Source organism: Dermacentor albipictus, unplaced genomic scaffold (genome assembly GCF_038994185.2).
Source record: "Dermacentor albipictus isolate Rhodes 1998 colony unplaced genomic scaffold, USDA_Dalb.pri_finalv2 scaffold_54, whole genome shotgun sequence".
NCBI lineage: Eukaryota > Metazoa > Arthropoda > Arachnida > Ixodida > Ixodidae > Dermacentor > Dermacentor albipictus.
In genome coordinates, this window is record NW_027225608.1 from 220,508 (window position 1) to 245,578 (window position 25,071).

The 25,071-nt window shown below is 47.4% G+C and overlaps 1 protein-coding gene across 3 annotated transcripts in view; it reads right to left on the reverse strand.

Annotated features, from left to right (window-relative positions):
* Positions 1 to 25,071, reverse strand: part of LOC139053006 (kinesin-like protein KIF20A) — a 71,732-nt gene that overhangs the window by 25,994 nt on the left and 20,667 nt on the right. For all 3 annotated transcript variants that reach the window (XM_070530142.1, XM_070530143.1, XM_070530144.1), the window contains exon 8: positions 10,762 to 10,930. In XM_070530142.1, the coding sequence (XP_070386243.1) occupies positions 10,762 to 10,930 (169 nt within the window). The remainder of the gene's footprint in view (positions 1 to 10,761; positions 10,931 to 25,071) is intronic.

Genomic DNA, 25,071 nt, shown 5'->3' on the forward strand with positions numbered 1-25,071 from the left:
CAGATGTATTCCCTTACCACTTCTAGTGCTCCGCTACTTATTGTAAACTGCTGTTTTCTTCCGAGACTGTTAAACATTACTTTAGTTTTGTGCAGATTAATTTTTAGACCCACCCTTCTGCTTTGCCTCTCCAGGTCAGTGAGCATGCCTTGCAATTCATCCCCTGAGTTACTTAGCAACGCAATATCATCAGCGAATCTCAAGTTACTCAAGTTACTCCATTAACTCTTATTCCCAATTCTTCCCAATCCAGGTCTCTGAATACCTCCTGTAAACACGCTGTGAATAGCATTGGAGAGATTGTATCTCCCTGCCTCACGCCCTTTATTGGAATTTTGTTGCTTTCTTTATGGACTACGGTGGCTGCAGAGCCGCTATAGATATTTTTCAGTGTTTTATGCGAAGCATATTACGAGAGCTCAACCCAGCTCCTCGGGCGCGGCAGTGTCGCCTTCAATACCACGTGACACCGTGACGTCACGACAGAGGAGAAACGGGGCTCCAACTCGCGCCGTCGCTCCCGGCGTCGCAGCGGTATATAAGCAGCTGCGCTTGCCTCTGCTAGACACTCACGAGGCGAGATGCCTCCTGGATACGGAGCTGCTCGTTGGAGTGAGAAGCAAAGGTTGCGGCGTGCTACAGAGACTGATTTTTTAGGTGGCTTTGGCTCAACTCTTGCAAGATGGGCTGGGTGGGAATCGAACAAGGGTCTCCGGAGTGTGAGACGGAGACGCTACCACTGAGCCACCAGTACGATGCTTCAAAGCGGTACAAAAGCGCCTCTAGTGAATGCGGTGTTGCCTTAGAAACGAGCCGTTTCTAAGGCTCAGGCGTGCGTCACTTGCTCAGGCGCACATTTCGTTGCCGCGCCGAACGCTGCGTTGCTCGACGGTCACCGCGTCCAATGCGGGGCGCGTAGTCGCTGCGCTGTAGCCCATTGTCTTACATCCCTAGGCGGGTCGACGGGAACGCTCTCGCGTTCCACTCTTGAAGGTGAAGCAGAGTAACGCACGAGTTGTTTCTTCATCTAGCCGAACCAAATATAGCCAAGAAACAGTAGTTCACCAGGCTAAACTGTGCTTCAACAACTAAAATAAAGGCTAGTATACTTCGCATCCTGGGCTTAACCTTAGCTAAGCCACAGCCATTTTTTTTACGTACGGCTCGTCTACACCCTGATTGCGTAATGCGTCCATGACTGCCGAGGTTTCGACTGAATCAAATGCTGTCTCGTAATCAATGAGAGCTATATATAACGGTTGGTTAAATTCCGCACATTTCTCTATCACCTGAGTGATAGTCTGGATATGGTCTATTGTTGAGTAGCCCTTACAGAATCCTGCCTGGTCCTTTGGTTGACAGAAGTCTAAGCTGTTCCCGATTCTATTTGCGATTACCTTAGTAAATACCTTATAGGCAACGTTCAGTAAGCTGATCGGTCTATAATTCTTTCAAGTCTTTGGCGTCCCCTTTTTCATGGATTAGGATTATGTTAGCGTTCTTCCAAGATTCCGGTATGCTCGAGGTCATGAGGCACTGCGTATACAGGGCGGCCAGTTTTTTCTAGAACAATCTGCCCGCCATACTTCAACAAATCTGCTGTTACCTGATCCCCTCCAGCTGCCTTCCCCATTTGCATAGCTCCCAAGGCTTTCTTTACTTCTTCAGGCATTACTTGTGGGATTTCCAATTCGTCTAGACTATTCTCACTTTCATTATCGTCATGGGTGCCACTGGTACTGTATAAATCGCTATAGAACTCCTCTGCCACTTGAATCATCTCATCCATATTAGTAATGATATTGCCGGATTTGTCTCTTAAGGCATATATCTGATTCTTGCCAATTCCTAGTTTCTTAATCACTGCTTTTTAGGCTTCCTCCGTTCCTGAGAGCATGTTCAATTCTATCCATATTATACTTCCTTATGTCAGCTGTCTTACGCTTGTTGATTAACTTGGAAAGTTCTGCCAGTTCTATCCTAGCTGTAGGGTTAGAGGCTTGCTCACATTGGCGTTTCTTGACGAGATCTTTCGTCTCCTGCGATAGCTTACTGGTATCCTGTCTAACGGAGTTACCACCGACTTCTGTTGCACACTCCTTAATGATGCCCGTAAGATTGGCGTTCATTGTTCCAACACTAAGGTTCTCTTCCCGAGTTAAAGCCGAATACCTGTTCTGAACCTTGATCCGAAATTCATCTATTTTCCCTCTTACCGCTAACTCATTGATCGGCTTCTTATGTACCAGTTTCTTCCGTTCCCTCCTTAAGTCTAGGCTAATTTGAGTTCTTACCATCCTATGGTCACTGCAGCGCATGACAATAATAGCAGTGCGTATTTCGTAAAGTTTGAAAGCAAGCGCGAAGATCAGGCCGATGAGCCACTGATAGGTATGTGGATTGCGTTGAATACCCTGAGACGAACTTCAAACCTCTTCAATAGCCGTCTAACTGGACACATGGTCTCGAGACCGAGTACTGACGAGCCACCTGACCGAACATATTAGCAGCAAGCATTCCATGGCTGCTTGCAGCCCGTTACCACATTGACCAGTGGCATCGCATGAACGTGCTGACCCTTTAGATTTCAGAATCTTTGACAGGTGGCAAATCACACATGCACTGACGGCACCTGCTCTTTACCGTCAGCATTGGCTACACGTAGAGCAGTGATCAAGTTACGTAACATGCAGTCACTTTGCCTCTTGCACAGACTGACCTTATAACTCACGGTGTAAAGTTGGACAGCCCCTCTGTATTGTGCAGAAGGGCTTGAGAGCAAAACTTTTTATGGAGCAAGTAGACTGCTGAAAAACAGGTCCACTATATAGCTGAGAACCTTATTGGTATTCAGTTGAACAGAACAATACTAATTCATTAGGTTGTGAGAAAAAAAGAACTTGATTCTGTTCAACAGAAATTCCAATCATAATATAAAATTTAGAGACCTCCATATAAGCAGAACCTTGTTGACATGTTCCCGCTACATACGTTTTCCTGCTGCCAATGTTCGCAATTGAGAACACAAAAAATGACCCAATAGAGTTACGGTTATTTTTACCAGTTCATATGTTCCCAGAAAAGACGATTTTTCGGCACCAACGTTCACTACGTCGCCAAACTGCGATCGCGTCATACATTTTCTGGCCGCTATATTCCACATAAACAAGAAACTGCACAAGGCCCGGGCGACTAAGAACAATATGCAGCTGCTTGCCGTGGCAGCATCACCGCAATACTTGCCTTTGGTACCAGCAAATCTCCGCTCGGGTCATCGCACACCGCATTCACAGCCATCACCGCCAATTCAACTGTGATAAGCATCTTCATCTCTGTTCTACAGTGCATGGCGCATAGTGCCATTGGTAGTATACTGCAGGCTTTTAGTATGTGATAATCCAAACGCGCTGCCGTTCCCTTCTGCAGGAGGTGCAATGTGGGCATCACGTTTTGCTTCAGTAGCATCTAGTGTTGCCCACCAGGTCGATTTCATTTCGGTGTCCTGTCGCCCTCCTAAAACACACAATAGGAAAACAACAAAGCGCATCTTGGGCCACTAGAGCACCACCAGGTCGATGCACGTCGGCGTCTCGTGATGCAATGATCCGCGCAACGCTTCGCTTTTTTAGTTACTTCAGATCGTACATTTTCTTAGTACCTTTCTCTCGCAGGTTTTTTTTCACAACGTATGAACAAGGTTCTACTGTATTAGAACTGAGCTGTAACCAGTGCTGGCACACTAATTTGATGTTGCCTTTAATAAGAGTAGACTGTACTGAATATATTGATTGCGATGTCCCTAAGTTACTGATAGCTTGCTACATTCTTGTTATGCAATGCTAGGAGACTACCAAGCATGTGCAGCAGTGTTTTCTTGCCTTAAATTTGTAAGCATTAAATCTTGTGAAAAAATTATATTCAATACAAAATTTACTATTTGGCGTTTGCATACCCCTAATTAGCAGTGATCCACTTCCACGTTTGAAGAGACAATGCCAAGATTATGCTGAGATGGTGGCGGTCTATGGTGACTGTTATATCGTGCATATTAAATCAGTACGACAGGAATGGAAACATTACTCATCCTCTGCATTTATTCTATCTTCTTTTTCCTCTCCCTTGGGCGGCTCCAAGCGCACGCCTTCTCATAGAACTGCGGTAGGCAGCGACGCCTTATATAACATATCCCCTCATGAAAAAAAACAAAAAACAAATGGTCCGTTACTTCCTGATGTAGTCGTGCAGTTTCTTTGGTGTCTTCTTGTTGCGGGCGCTTCTCCTCACGCGTTCTTCGCATCTTGGCAAATTAGCTGAATCTTGTTGCGTGTGCCCTGCAGCACGTGGTTCAGGAATCAGGGGTGCATTATCTGCGCGTGATGTGCCAGGTTGTGACGGATGGCTTACAGCCGCACTAGTTGAGTGATCGGATGCCGGTGACCAGTTCATGACAGCCGTGGTACCTAATTTCATTTTGCTGACAGCTTCAGGGTGAACGGCCGCTAATTTGGAAGCATTCCACACCCGCCCATCTTCCAAGAGGTAGGAGGCGGGTCCGCGCTTTCCAATAATTTTCTTGGGCGCAGAAAACTGTGAAGATAACTTCCCCTGGACTGCAGGTAGTTTAACCCGCACGTAGTCACCAACGGCGAAGTTGGGTTCCTTGGCACCGCATTTTTGATCGGTGTAGCGCTTCGACGTCATTTGCTTGTTCTTGATGCGTTCTCTCAACAGCTGTAGTGCCTTTGAAGGGTCATTGGTGAAACATTTGTCAGGGAATCCCACAATGTCAAGTCTGGTGCGAGGTTGGCGTCCGTGAAGAAGAATAGCGGGTGCAGCACCAGTAGTCGCATGCGGCGTACAGCGATATATTTGTAGGTAATCAAACATCGCTGTTCTTATCTCACGACGTTCTAACAGGGCTAATTGAATATAGGACTTTAATACCCTGTTAAATCTTTCCACTAAACCGTTAGCTTGCGGGTAATACACTGAAGAGTTGTAATGGGTGATTCCGCGCTCTGTGAGAAAATCTTGAAAATTCGCTGAAGAGAATTGTGGTCCATGATCGGATACGATCCCACGTGGATATCCTTCTCTCGCGAAAAGTTCAAGTAGGAATTTGGTCACTGTAGACGTGGTCGCATCGCGTACGAAAGTCACCTCTGGCCACTTGCTGTAGTAATCAATAAGCGTAATGGCAAATCGACAGTCCGTTGGAGCTTGCGTGAAAGGTCCCACAATGTCGATAGCAACTTTGTCCCAGGCTCTCTCAGGAAGAGTGACGGGTTGCATTGGGGCTGCAGAAGTATGTGCTGATTTGTCACATGACTGGCAGGCTACACATGTGCGTACAAGTTCTTCAATGTGATTATCCATGCACGGCCACCAATACGACTCCCTAAGACGAGCTTTGGTACGACTAATTCCTGGGTGTGACTCATGCGCCAGATCCATAAGACGGCGGGTCAAAGCTGAAGGCACGACAATCCTGTCACCCCGGCAAAGAATGTCGCTAACAACAGAGAGTTCAGATCGCACGTGAAAGTGTGGTAGCAGCTCTTTTGACAAGGATTTCTTGTCAGGCCAAGAAGTAGTAGTCAGGCCAAACTGCTTAACTTGAGAGATAGCCTGATCGGCGGCACTTGCTTCTCGAAGCTCCTGCATGGTAACTACTGGGGACAAGAGACATATAAATTCTTCTTCGGGTGCATCATGGATGAAACTCTGTACGGGCAGCCGGGAGAGTGCGTCAGCCACGACGTTTTCGCTACCCTTCCTGTATTCCATGATGTAGTTGTAGCACAGCAACCGGGATGACCAGCGCGCAATCCTTAAAGGACGGTGACCTGTGCCTTTCGTTGAGAGGAGCGTCACCAAAGCAGCGTGGTCTGTCCGCAAGGTGAAAGGTCGGCCCCACAGGTAAACGTGCCAGTGCTCGCAGGCCCAGACGCAGGCAAGGGCCTCACGTTCACCGACGGAGTACTTCCGTTCATGCGGTTGAAGAGTGCGTGAGGCGAACGCGACAGTCTGCAGTGATGTTCCGTTATCCTGCTGCAGTACAGCACCTAATCCATATCCCGAGGCATCAGTTGTAACGTACACGGGTAATTGAGGATCAAAAAGGTGAAGAACTTCACAAGACGTTATCAACGTTTTCAGCTGCTCCAAGCCGGTTTGGGCTGCCGCAGTCCAAGCGAAAGGCGCGTTTCCGCGAAGCAAAGCACGCATTGGCTCCACAACATCAGAAAAATGCGGGATAAACTTCGAGTAGAAGCCTGCGAGTCCCAGCAGCGAGCGAAGTTCATTAATATTTGTAGGTGATGGTGCCTTGGTTATCGCCTCGATAGATGACATCAGTGGGAATAACCCTTTTGCGCTGACAACATGGCCTAGGAAAGTCAACTCTGTGACGTCGAAAACACATTTATAGTTGAGCCTGAGGCCAGCGTCAGAGAGCCGTTTCAAAACAGTGCGCAAATTGACCAAGTGATCCTCCCTGGAGCGTCCGTACACGATTATGTCGTCAATGTAAAACAAGACACCTTTGCATCCTTGGAGGATCATATGCATCATCTTCTGAAATGCTGGCGGTGCCGATGCCAGTCCAAAGCACACCCTCTTAAAGCGAAATAGTCCGTCGTGGGTTATAAACGTCGTAAGATCACGACTCTCTGGACTTAGTGGTAACTGATGGTATGCAGAAGCTAAATCTAGCTTGGAGAATCGCTGTGCACCAGCCAAGCTGTTCAAAAGTTCCTCAGTTTGTGGCAGGGGAAAACTGTCCACTACTATAGATTTGTTTGGCTCTTGTAGGTCTACGCACATGCGAATCGAGCCATCCTTTTTTCTGGCTACGACAATTGGCGAGACCCACTCTGAAGAATCGACGCACTCAATGATGTCCTGGGCTTCTAATTTTTGTACTTCTGCCGAGACTTGCTCACAAATGACGAGTGGGAGTCGTCTCAGTTTGCTGGCCACTGGTTGAACAGATGCGCGAACTCGGACCTTGTGAGTGAAACCTCTGACAGTTCCTAGCTGCTTTTCAAACAAGTGCTCGAACTCGGAACGTAATTCAGGAGGGAGCACAGGAGTTTCTTGCGTCGTTAGCAGACACCTGAGAGGTGACCCTTGAATCTTCATATCCAGAGCCGCGATGCCATCTAAACCAAGAATGGTTAATCCTCCCGACACAACGTGCAGAAGGACAGAAGTGCATCGGCCATGAAATGAAACTGGAGCAATGAAACATCCTTTTATAGGAATTGCTGACTTAGAATAATCGAGGAGCTGGACTGACGTGGATGTCAGGGGAAATACAGTATCGAAATGGCGTCGGTAAAGCTCTTCGGCTAGGATTGAAACTGATGATCCAGTGTCAATCAGGAACGACACGGAAATTCCTTCAATTTCCAAAACTGCATAAATTCCCTTCTTACGACTCCAGATGTGACAAACACTTATGTGATCGTCCGTGTCAGCTGTATCTGCGTCGCCTTCCGTGACATGCTGAATTTTCTTTTCAGACTTTCGGGAAGACTTGCACAACTTTTCCAGATGGCCAGTCTTTCCACATCTGCGACACTTAAGTGTCTTAGCTTTGCAGTGAGGGCTATTCGCCAGATGGTCCAAAGAACCACAACGATAACATTCTTGCTCTTTCAGAGCTCGACGACTTTCAGTTGGCGTCGTATAGCATGTGCACGTGCCACAGTGCTTTTCTCTCATATTTGAAGTGTTTGTGTTTTTAACGTGATGCACTTGTGCTTCATGTCGTGCAAGTTCTCTCGCTTCTCGTCGCCTGATCATGCTGTCTCGCAATGGTGAGGGCCCGGGAAAGCGTAAGAGACTCATCCAGTAAAAGGCGTTCACGCAAGTACTCGCTAGTAGTTTTTTCTATAAGCTGGTCGCGCATCATGTCGTCCGCCAAGTCACCGAAGTTGCACGCTGCTACGAGACCTCGTAGCGCGGTGACGTAATCGAGCGCAGTCTCACCTGGGGCTTGTGCACGTCAACGGAAACGGTGATGCGCTGCGGTGACATTGACAGAGCTCTTGTAGTGACTTTCAAGTGTCGCAACAGCGCAGTCGAACTCATCTGGGGCAGGAGTCGTCAACGGCCCTCCAGTGGCGCTCGAAGCCAAAAAGCGCGGGTCGTCCTCCGACGTGAGGGTCTGGAATATGCGTTGGCCTTCCAAGCCCAAGCAGTTGAGCAGAATCGCCTTCCGACGCATGGCAGGTAGGTCGGAGGCGCCCGACGCCACCATGTAGTTCCTGAACGCTTGAATCCATTGCTCCTATGGGATGACTGGGTCTCCAGGTGATGACAGGAATGGGGGTGGCGGTTGTAGCCCCGAAATACTCATCGTAGAGGATGATATGCAGCAATCGACGGCACAGATGAAGGGCAAGCCGGTAGCACATGGGTTGTTAAGTCCTCGTCGCCAATTATGTTATATCGTGCATATTAAATCAGTACGACAGGAATGGAAACATTACTCATCCTCTGCATTTATTCTATCTTCTTTTTCCTCTCCCTTGGGCGGCTCCAAGCGCGCGCCTTCTCATAGAACTGCAGTAGGCAGCGACGCCTTATATAACAGTGACAATGCCCCGAATTGCAATACTGTTGGGCGATGGCACAGATGATTTCATTGCAGTTGAACAAGCCTCGACGACAAAGAATGGAGTGGCCGAACATCGCTCAATCACGAACCTAAAATTGAGGCACAAGTGGAGGCTCCAGTGCTTGCTGATGAGTGGACAATGATAAGTACAGGCTCAAGTTTACGCATTTACTCGCATAATAATCACCGATTTTTTCCCGAACCCTATAAAGATCACTGAAATGATTTGGACAAATTTTGTAGATGCATAGGGTACAGCTACAGTAAAACCTTCGCGAAAAATATAAGTAAGGCGCCTAATATTAAGAAATCTACGAACGATTACAAGTTACTCTCCTCTACAGCCATGCTTTTTCTCAAGTCAATCGTCGAGTGATTGGGGATAAGCTCCGCCTCCAGCGCCATGATAAGACGTGTCACCTACTTCCAGTTTCTTCGGAGCCAGTGCGCAAAGCCTCTCCAACCTCTTCGCTAGCCGCCTGGCCGCAGGTCCCCATCGAGAACTATCCAAGCAGCACGGAGAGTGTTCGTATTCCAGTAACCACAGACGAGCAGGGCATTTTGATGGATGGACTGAGGCTTAAACTAGAGCCCCTCCACATCATTACTGTGACGGAAGAGCCTTAATGTAGACGTACGGGATCGGCCTGATCAGCCCGCATGGTCCAGCCATGTGGCGGCACAGAGCTTCACCAGCCAAACAGAGCTAATATTGCCTTAAATAAGTGTAAAACATTTTAAACAATTAACATATTCATGATAATGCTACTACCCGAAATTTACACAAGCAGCAAAGTAGAATCCACTTGGTTATTGCTCTATCAGCTCTAGCTGTGTTTGGCTGAGCTCTGTGCTGCCAAGTGGCTACACCGTGCAGGCTTTTCATGTCTGCACCACCGCTCATTCCATAAAATGCCCTGTCCACTTGCACTTGCATTTACTCAAATACTAGACACGCGATATTATTGTAGTAGCAATCGTACGGCATGAAGTGACCACCGCAAATGCGTAGATGCTGGTGCCAATCGGAAACTAACAGCCCGATGCGTTGCAGGCACTTCACTCACATGTTGCGTTGCAGAGGGATATGACGTCTCAGCTTGACATGTCACTGATTGCTAGATTTGCAGCCCACAATGTAACAAGGGTGTTCCATGATGCTCACGAAAAGAAAGCTCAAGTGTAACAATGTTTGCACAGCTCACATCAACACTGAGCACGTTGTAACACACGCACACAACACTCGCTGTGTGCGGGAAGTGCTTTAGTGTAGTGATAAATTGTGTATTCTCTCTCTGCTACTTTTTGTTTTATAGAAACAGATTAACCAACATTCCAATTATTATGAACAACATTTATCCACCATAAAGTTGGAGAAATTATTGATGCCACGACCTCAGTAGCCAACTGGACAGGTCGTCTAACTTAAACACCCTCCATGCACGCTTTTTCAGACCAGTTTAAGTACCGCCAACCTACCCTCTGCCTTCGCACATCACCCTTGCTCACCCCTTCGGTTTCCGGCGTCAAGCAGAACTTGCATAGTTCCAGTTTCTGACTTTAGGCAGAAGCAACGCGACTGCTGCATACAGGTTCGAGCATGCAACAAACGAAAATTCAGGAACTGAAAATCACGAAAGCGGAACTTGTATGACCAATGGATCGGGGCACAGTGGTGTCTATCAAAGGTTGGTACTACTTAGCAAAAGAAGCGCCAGCACGTGGATGGAAGGCTTTAGTCCGGCTGACGTCAGATGGGCAACACGTGTCAAATGGGGTGGGGCAGCACCATTGCACTCTGTAGAAACGCACATTTTTGAAACCTTATAATAAATTACATGCTTTACAGAGTGCTTAAATGCGCCACTTAATGATCAGGAGGCCATACCCTAACGACTCAGTACATTTGTACAAAATTGTCATAACCGTTTCAGTCCTTTTAACTGTAATGGAGAAGAGAAAAATAACTGATTAGAGCACACAACCATGAGGAGAAATGAAAAACAGTTTGTAGGGGGCGAAGGAAAAACATCACAGTGCCAACACTTGAATGACAGCAAATTCGTCAGTGCGCTAGAGCTGCCTTGGACATTTGGACAATGCAAAGAGCTGTGCAGTGTACAAGGTATGATTACCTGGTGGTAGAGATCAAGCCGTGTGATCTCGCAGGCATTGCGGACGCGAATTGCCATCTCCCGGTCAGCACTATCGCGCTGCTTTCGCAGCTCCTGCTCCAACTGTTTCACCAGGCCCTTGTAGTCATTGACTTGGGCTTCCTTTGCAGCAGCCATCTTCTGTGCCCACCTGGAAGGCATTGGTGTACTGCTCACACGAGATGTTGCGTATTGATGTGCTAAAGCTACAGGTCATGTGAATGCAAAATGTCTTCTGACATGGTGTCTCATTCTTGCTTAAGGGGCTCACAAGTGAATTGGCAGGGTTAAAATGCCACCACATGAACTTGCAATATGCAGACACTGGGCTTGGGTTAAAGTCTCGCTGCAAACGGTATAAGGTATATGTTTACATGCATAGGAGCTCCAAATAGATAAAAATCTCGTGCAGTTGAAATGCACATGCACAGGACGTAAAGAATACTTGCATCTCAGCTACACATGCTAAAACTATACGCTTGCATTGCATGCTACCTACCGAGAAGGACTCCGACTAATTTTGTCACAAGAGCTGCGCTAACTCTTCAGTCCAGATAGCATCAAACTTATCCCATAAGAGCACCAATAGAAAACCATGAAAACACATGGTGCAAGGGAATTTGTAGATTGAAATAATGCCTCAACCACACCATAAGGTAGTACATATCTTATGTTCGTGCACTTGGCAAAAGCAGAGCTTTGATTCTGGATCATGAACAAACTTGGTTGAGGCAGTGCCATATACTGCTAACAGAGGGTGTGAATGGGCATGGATTATGGTGATTGCTTCCGTATGTCTTGTGGAGGCACCTCCCCATGTTGACAAGTTGTTAATGCATAAAATTTTGCACACATGGAAGCATTGTGCACACAAACACGAACTTTTAAGCACATGGAACTAACTACCTTACTCTGTTGATTACTGAACAGATAACCACCATGGCCTTCACACAACTTCCCACGACTATTGTACGACGGGGTGCTGATAAGTTCCAGGCTTTGCCGTCTTCCATATGAAAGAGTAAAATGTGTGGGGGCATGTAACAGCCTAATATTTTATGTTTGCACAGTTACTTATGTTTATGATTCTTGAAACAAGTTTCCAGTGAGAAAGTGTGATGGTGACCTTTATGAATCTGTTTTGCCAAGGAAAATCGGCAAAGGACATTCCCACTGAGATGTCATGAACACTGGAGTGAAGCGTCCTTCCTACCAGCACTGTCAAAACCTGGTTATCTCATTTCAAGATTGGGCATTTCACCATTGAAGACGAGCCCTGCATTGGCTGGCCCCCCAACTTCAACTGACCTGGCAATCTGCAATGCTGTCCGCAAGCTGATTAATAAAGACTGGCAAATATCTGCAAAAAGGATAGCCCAGATACTGAAGATCTTATGGGATCGTGTTGGATTTGTTATCTCCAGCATTAAAAACCATTTTCACCCATTTTCAAGCCACACAACATTTTAGCTAGTTTGGTGACCGAGGATGAATCGTGCCTGTACACCTACCTACGATTCTGAAGCCAAGGAACAGGCGAAGGAATAGCGCCAGAGTTGGTCCCTGCACCCAAACACTTTCCACACCCAGAAATTGGCCCCAAAAGTCATGGCATTCATTTTCTGGGGCAAAGTATATACAGTCGACTCCCGTTAATACGAAGTTCACGGGGACCGCAAAAAACTTCGAATTAAACGAACTTCCAATTAAGCACAAAACACAAAAAACAGCACTTTATTTGTGGCAAAATCGAGTATTTTCTCTAAGAAAAATAGTCGGTCATCTTGCTTTGCTTCTTGCCGAATCGCGCTGCTGAAAGCAAGTTCTGCAGGCTGTAGATGTGGCGGAACGCTTCGTCCGCGTTACCTTCAGCGGCAAAGAAGCGCTCCGCGAGAGCAAGGCCCACAGCTACATCGGCAGCCTTAGGTTGCGGCTCGCCTTCAACGTCATCGTCGCTTTCCTGGGTCGCTTCCTGGGCCTAATAATCTACAATTTCGCTATCCGTCAGCGCACCGCACGTTTCGACCGCCTTGTCTACGGCGACGTAATCGTCAAAATTGACGTCCCCGAGAGCATCACCAAATTGACGCTTCCTCCAATGAAATTTCAGAGGCATCCTCCGAAGAAGCTGCCACAAAACCGCAAGCCCTGAAGCAGTTTGCGATTGTTTCTTGCTTCACACCATCCCATGCTCGCGCCAACATGTGGATGGCACTAAGCAGGCTCACCTTGTACTTTGTGGAGCTATCCATACACAAAATCATGCGCTCGAGGAGGTGCCGCCTGTACAGGACTTTAACATTCTTGATGATGCCTTGGTCCATTGGCTGCAAAACAGCCGTTGTATTTGCAGGCAAAAATGCGAGGCGTATTGCACTCAAGGCTGGCACATTCACGTAATCGACAAGGAACAACACCTTGCGGTTCGAAGCAGCAAACTTGCGGTCCAATTTGCTTATCCAGCTCTTGAAGATTTCGGCCGTCATCCACGCTTTTTTGTTCGCCTCATAGTCCACAGGCAGCGTCTTCACGCCTTTAAAACATCTCGGCTTCGCGGCTTTCCCGATCACAAGTAACCGACATCGTTCCGTGCCAGTCATGTTTGCCGCGATCAGCACCGACACTCTCTCCTTGCTGCGTTTGCCCCCATCACAGTCGTCATCCTTGAATGTCAGGGTCTTCTCTGGTAGAAGCCGATAGAAGAGTGCAGTCTCATCTGCATTGAAGAAGTCTTCCGGTCTGTATTCGGCGATATTCACGCAGCTTTCCGTCCTTCCACGTGGTGCATGTTTCCTGGTTAAAGGACGCCTTTTCACCACACACACTCTTGAAAACCAGGTCATGGCGATCTTTAAAGCGCGTCAGCCATCCATCTGACGAAACGAAGTCATCAATCCCCAACATTGCTGCAAGCGTTCGGGCTTTCATCGCAACGATGTCTCCGCTGAGAGGAAGTTTGTTGCTCCTGGCCTCCCTAATCCAAACCAGCAGAGCCTTCTCCAACTCTGGGTAAGCGCCGGTGCGCATTTGCTTCCGAGAAGTCTTGAACTTGTCGTTCTCAAATGCATCCATTATTGTGCGCTTGTTCTTGATGTAGTTTGAGAGCGTGTTCGGCTTGATCCCGTACTTCCGTGCTATGTCTTGTTTGGCAGCACCTCCCTTCTCAACTTCCTTGAAAAACCTCGACTTTCGTTGCCAGGTCGAGCGTGCGATAAGAGCCACGGTTTGCCATGGCTATAAACTGCGTGACTAGGTACAGTCAATTCCGAATCACCCGTGAAACAACCTAGCCCACAAGCTTCCCGCACAAAGGCGCTCGACCAACACACGCCTCGACATACGCTGCGCACGCTGTGGTGGTGGTGAAAAACATTTATTTGCTCTATTTACATATGGAGTTAGCGGTTCTTCAGATGGCTTCTTCCATCTTGATTTGCAGGGTTGGTGCCCCTAGTCCAGGGCCCCACTGAGGGTAGCTGCCGTGCGAGCACGCCTTACTAGCCCTTGCTGGACTTTCAGGATGTCGCTGGAAAGCATCCTCTCCCACTGTTCCGCACTCGGGTTTTCTATTATGGTTATTTCTTTTGCTTTTTGGCAGGCCCACGTGATATGATATAGCGTGGGCTTGTCCCCGCACCAGGGGCAAGTGTTCTCATATTGGGTAGGGTAAATTTTGTTTAGAATGTATAAGTTCGGGTATGTGCCCGTTTGTAGTTGCCGCCAGATTACGGCTTCTTCTCTGTTGAGTTGTTTGTCTGGCGCCGGGTATCTCATTCTGGCGCCCCTGAAGTAGTTTAGCGTGTCAGCGTATGTTTGGCCTACCGGTTCTGGGTCCTCTATGGCGGCAGTGTTCTTGGACGCCCGGTGTGTTGCGTACCCTCGAGCTATCCTATCTGCCTCCAGATTGCCCTCGACACTCGTGTGTCCCGGTATCCAAACTATCGCGTGTTTGCTTTGCTTGTCCGTGGGTCGGCCGTTAGAGCGGAGAATGTTCAGCGCTTTGCGGCTGATCCTGCCATTCATGTAATTCCGGCATGCTGTTTGCGAGTCTGTTAGAATCGTTAGGGATTTGCCTAGTCGATTGCCCTCCACTGCCGCTAGAGCTACGGCCGCTTCCTCGGCTTCAACTACCGTGCAGTTCCGTATTGACGCGCTGGTGATTTCCCTGAGGTCCGGGCCAATCACCGTCGCCACTTTATGCTTATTGCCCTCTCCTTTGCCGGCGTATGTTGCGGCGTCAACATACACCGTTTCGTTCCGGATGGCCAGTGTCCTTTGCACGTACTCTGCCCTCGCCTCCCTGCGTGCCTTGTGCAGGTTCGGGTCCATATTTCTGGGTATTGGTGCTACCCTGATGGTACTGCGGTACTCGTCCGGGATCGTCACGTTGTCTTGTACCTCTCGTAGGGTTGATTCGCCGCCGTACCTGACTAGAAGTCTTCTACCGCAAGACTGATCTCGCACAATCTCGCCACTGCCAGTATGCAGCGCTGCGTGCACCTACGGCACCCGCGTGGCCTCTGCGATCGGCTCCGGCCACGCGCGGCAGCCGCGCGTGGCCTCCGTCGCCTCCTGCCGGAGTTGATCGTGGAGGCCACGGCAGCCGTAGCAATGAATAATCGCGCCGCTCCAAGAAGGATGGCGTTGCGGGCGGCTGCGGTGGCGATGACACCAACGCGGAGCACGGAACTGTTGCAACACTTGAAAAATTGCACATTCTACCAAAGAATGACGGTCACCTCGAGGATCCCGGCTGAAAATTAACTTCCAATTAAACAATATTACTTGATGAGGACTTCGAATTATCGAGCGATTTCTTCTATAGGAAGACATGTAAAACTGATGGGACCAGCACTTCACTTCTAATTAACCGAAAATTCCAATTGGGCGGCTTCGAATTATCGGGAGTCAACTGTAGTCTGTTGGTTGACCTCAGGGCACTACTATTACTGGATAGTATCATGCTAACCTCATGGAGCAGCTGAAGGAGGCAATACAGATGAAATGTCGTAGAGTTGTTGATCAAAGAAACTCTTCCCTTTTTCTTTGCATGAAAATGCACCTGTGCAAACTTCCAACAATGCCGCTTTCAGACTGAACACCCTTGTTTTCCAATTGGTCTGCCATCACCCTTACTCACCTGATCTGGCCCCTTCAGACTATTATCTGTTCTCGAACTTGAAGAAACACCTAAAGGGGCAACGTGTTGCGGACATTTCCAATGTCAAACATGCCGCGGAGAAGTGGTTTGAAACCCAACCAAAGGACTTTATTTGGAAGGTTTAAAAAAGCTGCTACTGCACTTTACCAAGCGCATCAGTCTCACGGGAGATTATGCCAAATAAATATGTTGTTTCATAACTCTGGCTCTCTCCATTCTGGTCAGTCAGGAACTTATCAGCACCCCCTCCTATTTGTGGATGTGCCACTAAAACCACAAGGGTGAAGAGACATGTCGTTCTCTTAACCCTTGAGGGTCAAACTTTTCTTATAAAACAAACATGCACCTGTCGTCAATTTTTTAAATTGCTGTTCCAGTAGTAAAAGACTACTGAAAACTCACGAATACAGTAAAAAATTTTTGCAAACAATTTGGCAACGTTTACCTGGCAACGTTTAACGCTAGAACGTTATCTAGTGAGGCGAGTCTAGCAGTGCTATTGGAGGAATTAGAGGGCAGTAAATGGGATATAATAGGGCTCAGTGAGGTTAGGAGGACAAAAGAAGCATATACAGTGCTAAAAAGCGGGCACGTACTGTGCTACCGAGGCTTATCAGAGAGACGAGAACAAGGAGTCGGATTCCTGATTAATAAGAATATAGCTGGTAACATACAGGAATTTTATAGCATTAACGAGAGGGTGGCAGGTCTTGTGAAACTTAATAAAAGGTACAAAATGAAGGTTGTACGAACTACGCCCGTACATCCAGTCATGATGACCAGGAAGTCGAAAGCTTCTATGAAGAAGTGGAATCGGCGATGGGTAGAGTGACAACAAAATACACCATACTGATGGGCGACTTCAACGCCAAGGTAGGCAAGAAGCAGGGTGGAGACAAGGCAGTGGGGGAATATGGCATAGGCTCTAGGAATAGCAGGGGAGAGTTATTAGTAGACTTTGCGGAACAGAATAATATGCGAATAATGAATACCTTCTTCTGCAAGCGGGATAGATGAAAGTGGACGTGAAGGAGCCCGAACGGCGAGACTAGAAATGAAATAGACTTCATACTCTGTGCTAACCCTGGCATCATACAAGATGTGGACGTGCTCAGCAAGGTGCGCTGCAGTGACCATAGGATGGTAAGAACTCGAATTAGCCTAGACCTGAGGAGTGAACGGAAGAAACTGGTACATAAGAAGCCGATAAATGAGTTAGCGTTAAGAGGGAAAATAGAGGAATTCCAGATCAAGCTACAGAACAGGTATTCGGCTTTAAATCAGCAAGAGGACCTTAGTGTTGAAGCAATGAACGACAATTTTGTGGGCATCATCAAGGAGTGTGCAATAGAGGTCAGTGGTAACTCCGTTAAACAGGATACCAGTAAGCTATCGCAGGAGACTAAAGATCTGATCAAGAAATGCCAATGTATGGAAGCCTCTAACCCTACAGCTAGAATAGTACTGACAGAACTTTTGAAGTTACTCAAGAAGCGCAAGACAGCCGATATAAGGAAGTATAATATGGATAGGACTGAACATGCTCTCAGGAACGGAGGAAGCCTAAAAGCAGTGATTAAGAAACTAGGAATTGGCAAGAAACAGATGTATGCTTTAAGAGACAAAGCCGGCAATATCATTACTAATATAGATGAGATAGTTCAAGTGGCTGAGGAGTTCTATAGAGATTTATACAGTACCAGTGGCACCCACGACGATAATGGATGAGAGAATAGTCTAGAGAAATTCGAAATCCCACAGGTAACGCCGGAAGAAGTAAAGAAAGCCTTGGGAGCTACGCAAAGGGGGAAGGCAGCTGGGGAGGATCAGGTAACAGCAGATTTGTTGAAGTATGGCGGGCAGATTGTTCTAGAAAAATCTGGCCGCCCTGTATACGCAATGCCTCATGACCTCGAGCATACCGGAATCTTGGAAGAACGCTAACATAATCCTAATCCATAAAAAAAGGGACGCCAACGACTTGAAAAAATTATAGACCGATCAGCTTACTGAATGTTGCCTACAAAGTATTTACTAAGGTAATCAATCGCAAATAGAATCAGGAACACCTTAGACTTCTGTCAACCAAAGGACCAGGCAGGATTCTGTAAGGGCTACTCAACAATACACCATTATCCGGACTATCAATCAGGTGATGGAAAAATGTGCGGAATTTAACCAACCGTTATATATAGCTTTCATTGATTACGAGAAAGCGTTTGATTCAGTCGAAACCTCAGCAGTCATGGAGGCATTGCGGAATCAGGGTGTAGACGAGCCGTATGTAAAAATACTGAAAGATATCTATAGCGGCTCCACAGCCACCGTAGTCCTCCACAAAGAAAGCAACAAAATCCCAATAAAGAAAGGCGTCAGGCAGGGAGATATGATCTCTCCAATGCTATTCACAGCGTGCTTACAGGAGGTATTCAGAGACCTGGATTGGGAAGAATTGGGGATAAAAGTTAATGGAGAATACCTTAATAACTTGCGATTTGCTGATGATATTGCCTTGTTGAGTAACTCAGGGAACCAATTGCAATGCATGCTCACTGACCTTGAGAGGCAAAGCAGAAGAATGGGGAAAATTAAAGTAATGTTTAACAGTCTCGGAAGAGAACAGCAGTTTACGATAGGTAGTGAGGCACTGGAAATGATAAGGGAATACATCTACTTAGGACAGGTAGTGACTGCTTCCCTTCCCTTGGAATCCATTCCGTAAGTCTTAATGACCATCGGTTATCTTCCCTCCTCATTACGTGTCCTGCACATGCCCATGTTTTTTTCTTGATTTCAACTAAGATATCATTAACTTGTGTTTGTCAGTAGGCTCAAGACCTACCTACTACACTGCTTCAGACTCTGGCCTTTAGTCGCTCCGGGACGGCGCTTTTGCCGCCGGGGGTAGTGCTACGGGATAGTATTTCCAATAACGAAGAGCCGAGCAGTAAGACGACGAAAGACGACGATTAGAAGCTAGCGCGGGCTGTTGCCTCTTGGCCAAGCGCAGCGTATTTTCTTGCAAATATACTTGTACATAGCTTTTCGTCTGCGTCTTCCTACGTAACAATATTTTGGTGTTTGGTTACAATCGAGAAGAGTATGACGGAAGACTTTGCAAGGTGTTGGACCAGTTACACCAGGCAGGGTTTACCCTAAATAAGGTAAAGTGCAAGTTCGGTGTGTCAAGCGTCAAATTCCTGGGTGTTGTGGTCTCTGCAGATGGCATCCCACCAGACAGCTAAAATTGAAGCTGTTCAGAAGATAGAACCACCCGTGGATGTTGGAGGCGTTCTAAGATTCATGGAAATGGTAAATCATGTCGCAAGATTCCTGCCACATCTGTCGGACATGTCGGCCCCGATTCGAGAACTGATCAAGAGGACAGCCTGAATGTAGGGACCACCTCAGCAAGCAGCCTTTGAAAAAGTAAAAGGTATGCTTTCTTCGAAAACCTGCATGGCCTACTATCACTCAACTCACCCAACAGTGGTCTCTGCCGATGCATGATCAACCAAGGGGCGAAAGACGAGCGGTGGCCTTTACTTCATGCTAGCTCACTAAGCCTGAGCAGAGATACAGCCGACTGAAAAGGAGGCCTTAGCTGTCACGTGGGCCGTACAGCATTTTGACAAATTTCTTTGGGGCCTCCTATTCATTGTTGAAACCGACCATCAGACGCTAACTACTTCTGGGCGAGATGGAGGTAGATTTGCTGCCACCCAGGATACAACACCTGCAGATTCAAGTTGAAGCGCTATCAGTTCAAGGTACTGTACGTTTTGGGCAAGCTGCTAGCTACTGCCAACACATTGTCAAGAGCTCCGTTCCCCTCTTCAGACGCTGCAATTGATGAAATTGCTTCTCTTGAAAGCTACATGCAAGTGATCGTGGAAACCGTTGGCGAGAGCGTGCCCGTTAACTTGGAAACCATGTGAAGGCATCAAGTATCTGATGGCGTCTGCTCTGCCTTGGTCAAGTTCTGCAACTACTGTTTGCCATCTAAGACAAGACCAACAGTAAGCTTGTCAGTGCACTAGAAATACCGCAGTGAACTGTCGGTTGCCGACTCACTTTTGTTGAAAGGAGGTAGACTGGTTGTTCCTGGAGCTCTTAAGGCGGAGGTCTTAGGAATGGTACACGAAAGTCATCTCGGAATGGCTCAGTCTAAGGAGAGAGCCCGCAAGTCGGTATGGTGGCCTGGAATAAGCCACAGGATTAAGGAAGTGGTCGAAAAGTGTGAGCAATGGGCAACTGTGGGACAGAAGAGGGCAGAACCCATGATACGGACAGATACCCCAGAGCTCCCATGGCAACAAGTGGGGGCAGACATCTTCCATATTGAAGGTCAGTACTTCCTGTTAGTAGTCGACGACTATTCAAGGTTTCCAGAAGTACTACTGACTGTGCGGAATGTCAAGCAGATCAGTGATTATGGCCCGATTTGGCATGCCTGAAAGTCTTCGATGCAACAACGGACCACAGTTTTCGTCACGCATTGACATACAGCTTTACTCATTGCACGAGTAGCCCAGATTTTCCGCAGTCAAATGGGGAAGTGGAATGTGCAGTGCAAATGGTGAAGGAACTGTGGAGGAAGAATGTCGACGATCCCATGGCTCTGCTGGTGTATGGAACACTCCCGGTTCAACAGGCTTCAGTCTTGCTCAGCTTTTGATGGGTCGGCACCTGCGCACCCTTTTACCAAAACTTTGTGATCATCTAACTCCAAAACAACCCGACCATAGAACCTTCACAGAGCACGACAAAGCTGCTAGGCACAGGCAGACCACAGACTGCAACCTTCACCATGGTGCTCAACCACTACCAGGTCTACAACCTGGCCACAGCGTCTGGGTGACAGATGCCAGGTGCACTGCTCGAGTGCTTAGTCATAGTCAGCGTCCGTGATGCTACGTGGTGGAAAATAAAACGGTGTGATTCAGCAGAACTGTTGTCCGCTTGCTCCCTTTGCTGGTCATAGCGAGTCACCTGGTTCGAGGGTACTGTCACCAGTGCCGGAGACAGCGGAGGTGCAAGGAAACTGTCACCAGTGCCGGAGACAGTGAAGACAACTGACAGTGCAAGAAAACTGTCGCCAGTGCCAGACACAGTGGAGACAACTGACAGTGTGGGAGAACTGCTGCTGAGCCTGGCGGTGTGGTTTCTCCAGAGGCTCAGCTGGAAAATGTGCCTTCCTTACCAGATGCAGACTGCCCGGGGACGGTGCACACCCGGACTCGAAGTCGCTGTTTGCGGTACACTCGATTGGGTCAACATGCTTTTACACCAAAAAGATTGAACCTGTAATTAGTCCACCTCTGTAACAAGGCGGGATGTAGTGTAGAGGGCACTTCCAAACATAACGCCACTAACGACTGATGTTACTGATCATCTGGCCATTCTGTTCTGTTGGCCAGTATAAAATATGCAGAAAAATTGCCTGTGGTTTAGCTCTGGTTAACCCTAGTTGAATTGCGAAAGCAAGAGCTGCAAAAGCAGTCTCTTCCACAGTTGAGTCACTCCGGGACGTGGCACGACTTCTAGCCGCAAGTTCGTTACGACGCTTCTGGAGTCGTGCGGTGCGTTCTTCTAGCGTCTCTTGAGCGCGTTGTCTCTTCCTCACTTCGTTCTGCAGTTGTGAGTCTCTTTCGTGCTCTCCATAATGACTAAATACAGTGAGGCGAAGCGCATATATACCCCGCGCAAGGCGGCACCTCCTTTCCCTCTACCCCAGCGGCACATCTGGTGGAGCAAGCGGCGACGGCGTCGCCATCTGTTGGAGCGCGGCTGCGGCGCTGCCAGGCAACGGCAGCTCAAGGTCGTTGGTCGGCCACAGCATATGGCATACGACTGCCTGCATACGGCATACGGCGCGACGAGCCGAAATGGTTCGCTGGTTGGCGTAGTACAGCTATCCCTTTAATATAGCGAGCAGACATTCCTGTCTGCAGGCATGTGACATGTGATGCTGCTTTGTTTACTACAGGTGCGAAAGTGTAACGACCCTGTTAAGAGCATTTGCGCGGACGGTGGATGAACGAGGGCAGAGGTGGGGGGAGTGAGAGCCAAGAACTTGTCGTGACCGTCCTGATTTCAGAACTTGATGGGTGACAAATCGCGCCAAATCTGGCAAGGAAATGGCGTGGACGGCGCCTGCCATTTGCTGTCGGCGCCGACTACACACCGAGCAGTGATCGTGTCACGTGGTGCATGCTCTTTTCTGTCGTGCAGATTGGCCCTACAATACTCCACCTACCGTAAAGTTGGGTAACCCTCATGTATTTTGGAGAAAAACTAAAAACAAGACATTCCTTGCAATAAATGAGATTGCCGCAAAACATAGGTCCACCACTGTGTGGCGCCAGTACTGTCAATTGTGTCCTTCAGCGCTGGTCTTTTGTGCCTTGCCTTTACTCATTCAAGCATAAACCAACTAGCCCAAACAAGAGTTTTACTTTACTACCATTAAAACAGGAACCTCATAGGTATTCAGTACAACGGAATATCACTAATTCATTAGTTTCAGAGAAAAAGAAAAGTGCTTGATTCTCTTCCACAAATCCACAAAAAATATTTTCCAGACTTTCATATTGTAGAAGTGATTCATAATCGCAGCTGGCATACTAATTTAATGCTACCTTTAAATAGCAACTCAACCATCTTTCGGGCTTGGTGAAAAAAACAGTCCACGGATAGCATACACTGCTGTGAACATCTCAGCCAGATTTTGCAGTCGTGCATGGCCCGTGGAGTGCGAAGTCTTTTTTTCTCAAACTCTCCCTTTTCAACAGAACTATGTTCCTCACTCTTTTCTGGATGCTTTATTTTGCAATATAACAGATTCCCATATGCGGCTACTATTGGCCAATAGCTGTCACCAAACAAGAAGGATGTTATGATCATTGCGCTTCTTACTGTTACTATGTATATTTATTGAGTTTAGTAAAGTTTAATAAGCAGGCTGAAGTAAGTGAAAATCTGTTTTTTGATTTCAATAATAATTACGTACTTCTGGAAGAAGCCAATCATCGTCTGTTTACACTCGGCCGCCTATGTAGGAAATAAACTTTGGCCACCCTGCTTATTGGTGTTGTAGCTGATTCAGATTCCGAGTACTTTTGAACACTCAATTAGCCTCAAACCATGTTAAACTTGAGGTCAGAGCACACACACGCATGCCAGTGCGCGCTCACTCCTGGCCGCTCCTGGTTAGATGCCTTGGCAGACTTCACTTCATATTGAGCTATTGATAGTGCTTCAAAATGCGCAAAGTGGATGTGGCTAATATCTGTCGGTCAAGCTGGTGCAGGACAAAGCTAGTCTGCAGCATGCAGCACGGTCGGGCTGGAGCATACGAGTGCAAGTAGGCACTCAAGCTCCGTCGTGCACAAAGCAAGTGCTGTGCATACGCACCACACTTGCACGTGGATGTGGTCTGCTAAATAGCATAGACACCATGACCCCTGCAAAGTGCTGCGATGAGCACATTGCTGCTTGCTGAAGACAAGCGTGTGTCTCGTCATAGGTACCAAAATCAGAAATGATAGCATCTATGTCAACATCCAAAACGTGCAGTTCAAATGTGTTGAGCTACGCGCCACGGTCAGTAGGTGGAGAATTGTGGGCACCCCTGCTCTGCCTTAACCTACACAGTGCAAGTCACTGAAGGAGCGGAAACACCGTGTAAGGGACATTGACTAGGCTTCAGCTGAATGCATTGAAGTAATTTTTGTGGCAAAGTATTTCTCAAATAGTCCAATTTAACTTCAAACATATTTCTCGGCTTCAATAAAATGTCGTACAGGGCCCCTTTAGTAAGAGTAGACTGTACTGTATATTGACATGTGTGCTTATCTTTCTCAAGTGATCGTTTTTCATCAGCTAATAAATGTTAAACATTATCGCTCAGCACAGGAACGCCTGCATGTATTGGAAGTTTCTTGAATGTCATCGATGGTTCTATGCGTTGTATGTTGTCACCGAAGCTTGTGTAATCTGATTATATGCACGACTCGAATTGTGTAGTGCTTACTAGAAGACAAGCGGGCACCAGCAATTACTCTGGAACCTTCGATGACTCATGTATAAGAGCCGAAATGCTTGACCCACTGATCAGAGTTTGACGATGGCCAACTGTGCTCACCACTATCATGCTTTGAGTGTCACTTCCTTTGTGGGCATCGTGATTCACGGTTTTACTACCGCGTTCTTCACTGTCACCATAACGTAACAATATCACAGTCTTGATTTCTATATATCCAAGTTACTGATAGCTTGCTACATCCTTGTTTTGCAATGCTACGAGACTCCCAAGCTTGTTCAGTACCGTATTTTCTTGGCCAAAATGTTAAGCATTAAATTTTGTTAGAAATTTTCTGACATTCAGCTTTCTTGACTGGATTCAGTATTCAATTCAAACTATACTATTTGGTATTTGCACACCCCTAATTAAAAGTATACAGGCGTGACATGCATTACCAGTACTTTTTGGTCCAAATGCAACTGCATTTGGAGAAATGCACAGGGCTTATAACAGGTGCTGTCTCCTAGAAAGATCTCAGATACAAGATTGGAGCTCTGGAAACTGTAAATACAAGGGCTGTTTGTCATGAGTGACTGATGAAACACATGCAAAAGCAGGGTGAATGTGTGAAGATGACGACGATGCCAGTCGGTGAAACGAAGTTGGGGGCACCTTTTGGACACTTGATGTGTGAAGCACGTGAAACGCTTGAAGCACGAGAGAAGAGGAAAAAATTAAAAAAAAGGCAAAGATAGATGAGCGGGCAGTGCTGACACGGACATGGACTGGTGCAACGCATTGCCAACTGTGCTCTGGCGACGTGATTGGGATTCATTGGAGACCTAGAATGGAGAGGGGACCTAAGAGTTTGCCAGCGACAGTTCCAGCTCCTGCACCCTGGCTACGGTACCATGGCAGTGCTCCAAGGCCTCAGTCCAGCCTTGTGAAGCCATCACCTGCCACCATTCAGTGCCACAGAGGCAACCGCCTAGCCCCGTCATCGACCAGGCGCACTACAGAGTACGACCATGTCCTGCACCACATAAGCCATAGGTGCCCTGCCACCATTGTGGAAACCAGCCCCGTCAAGCAACATCGACGAAGG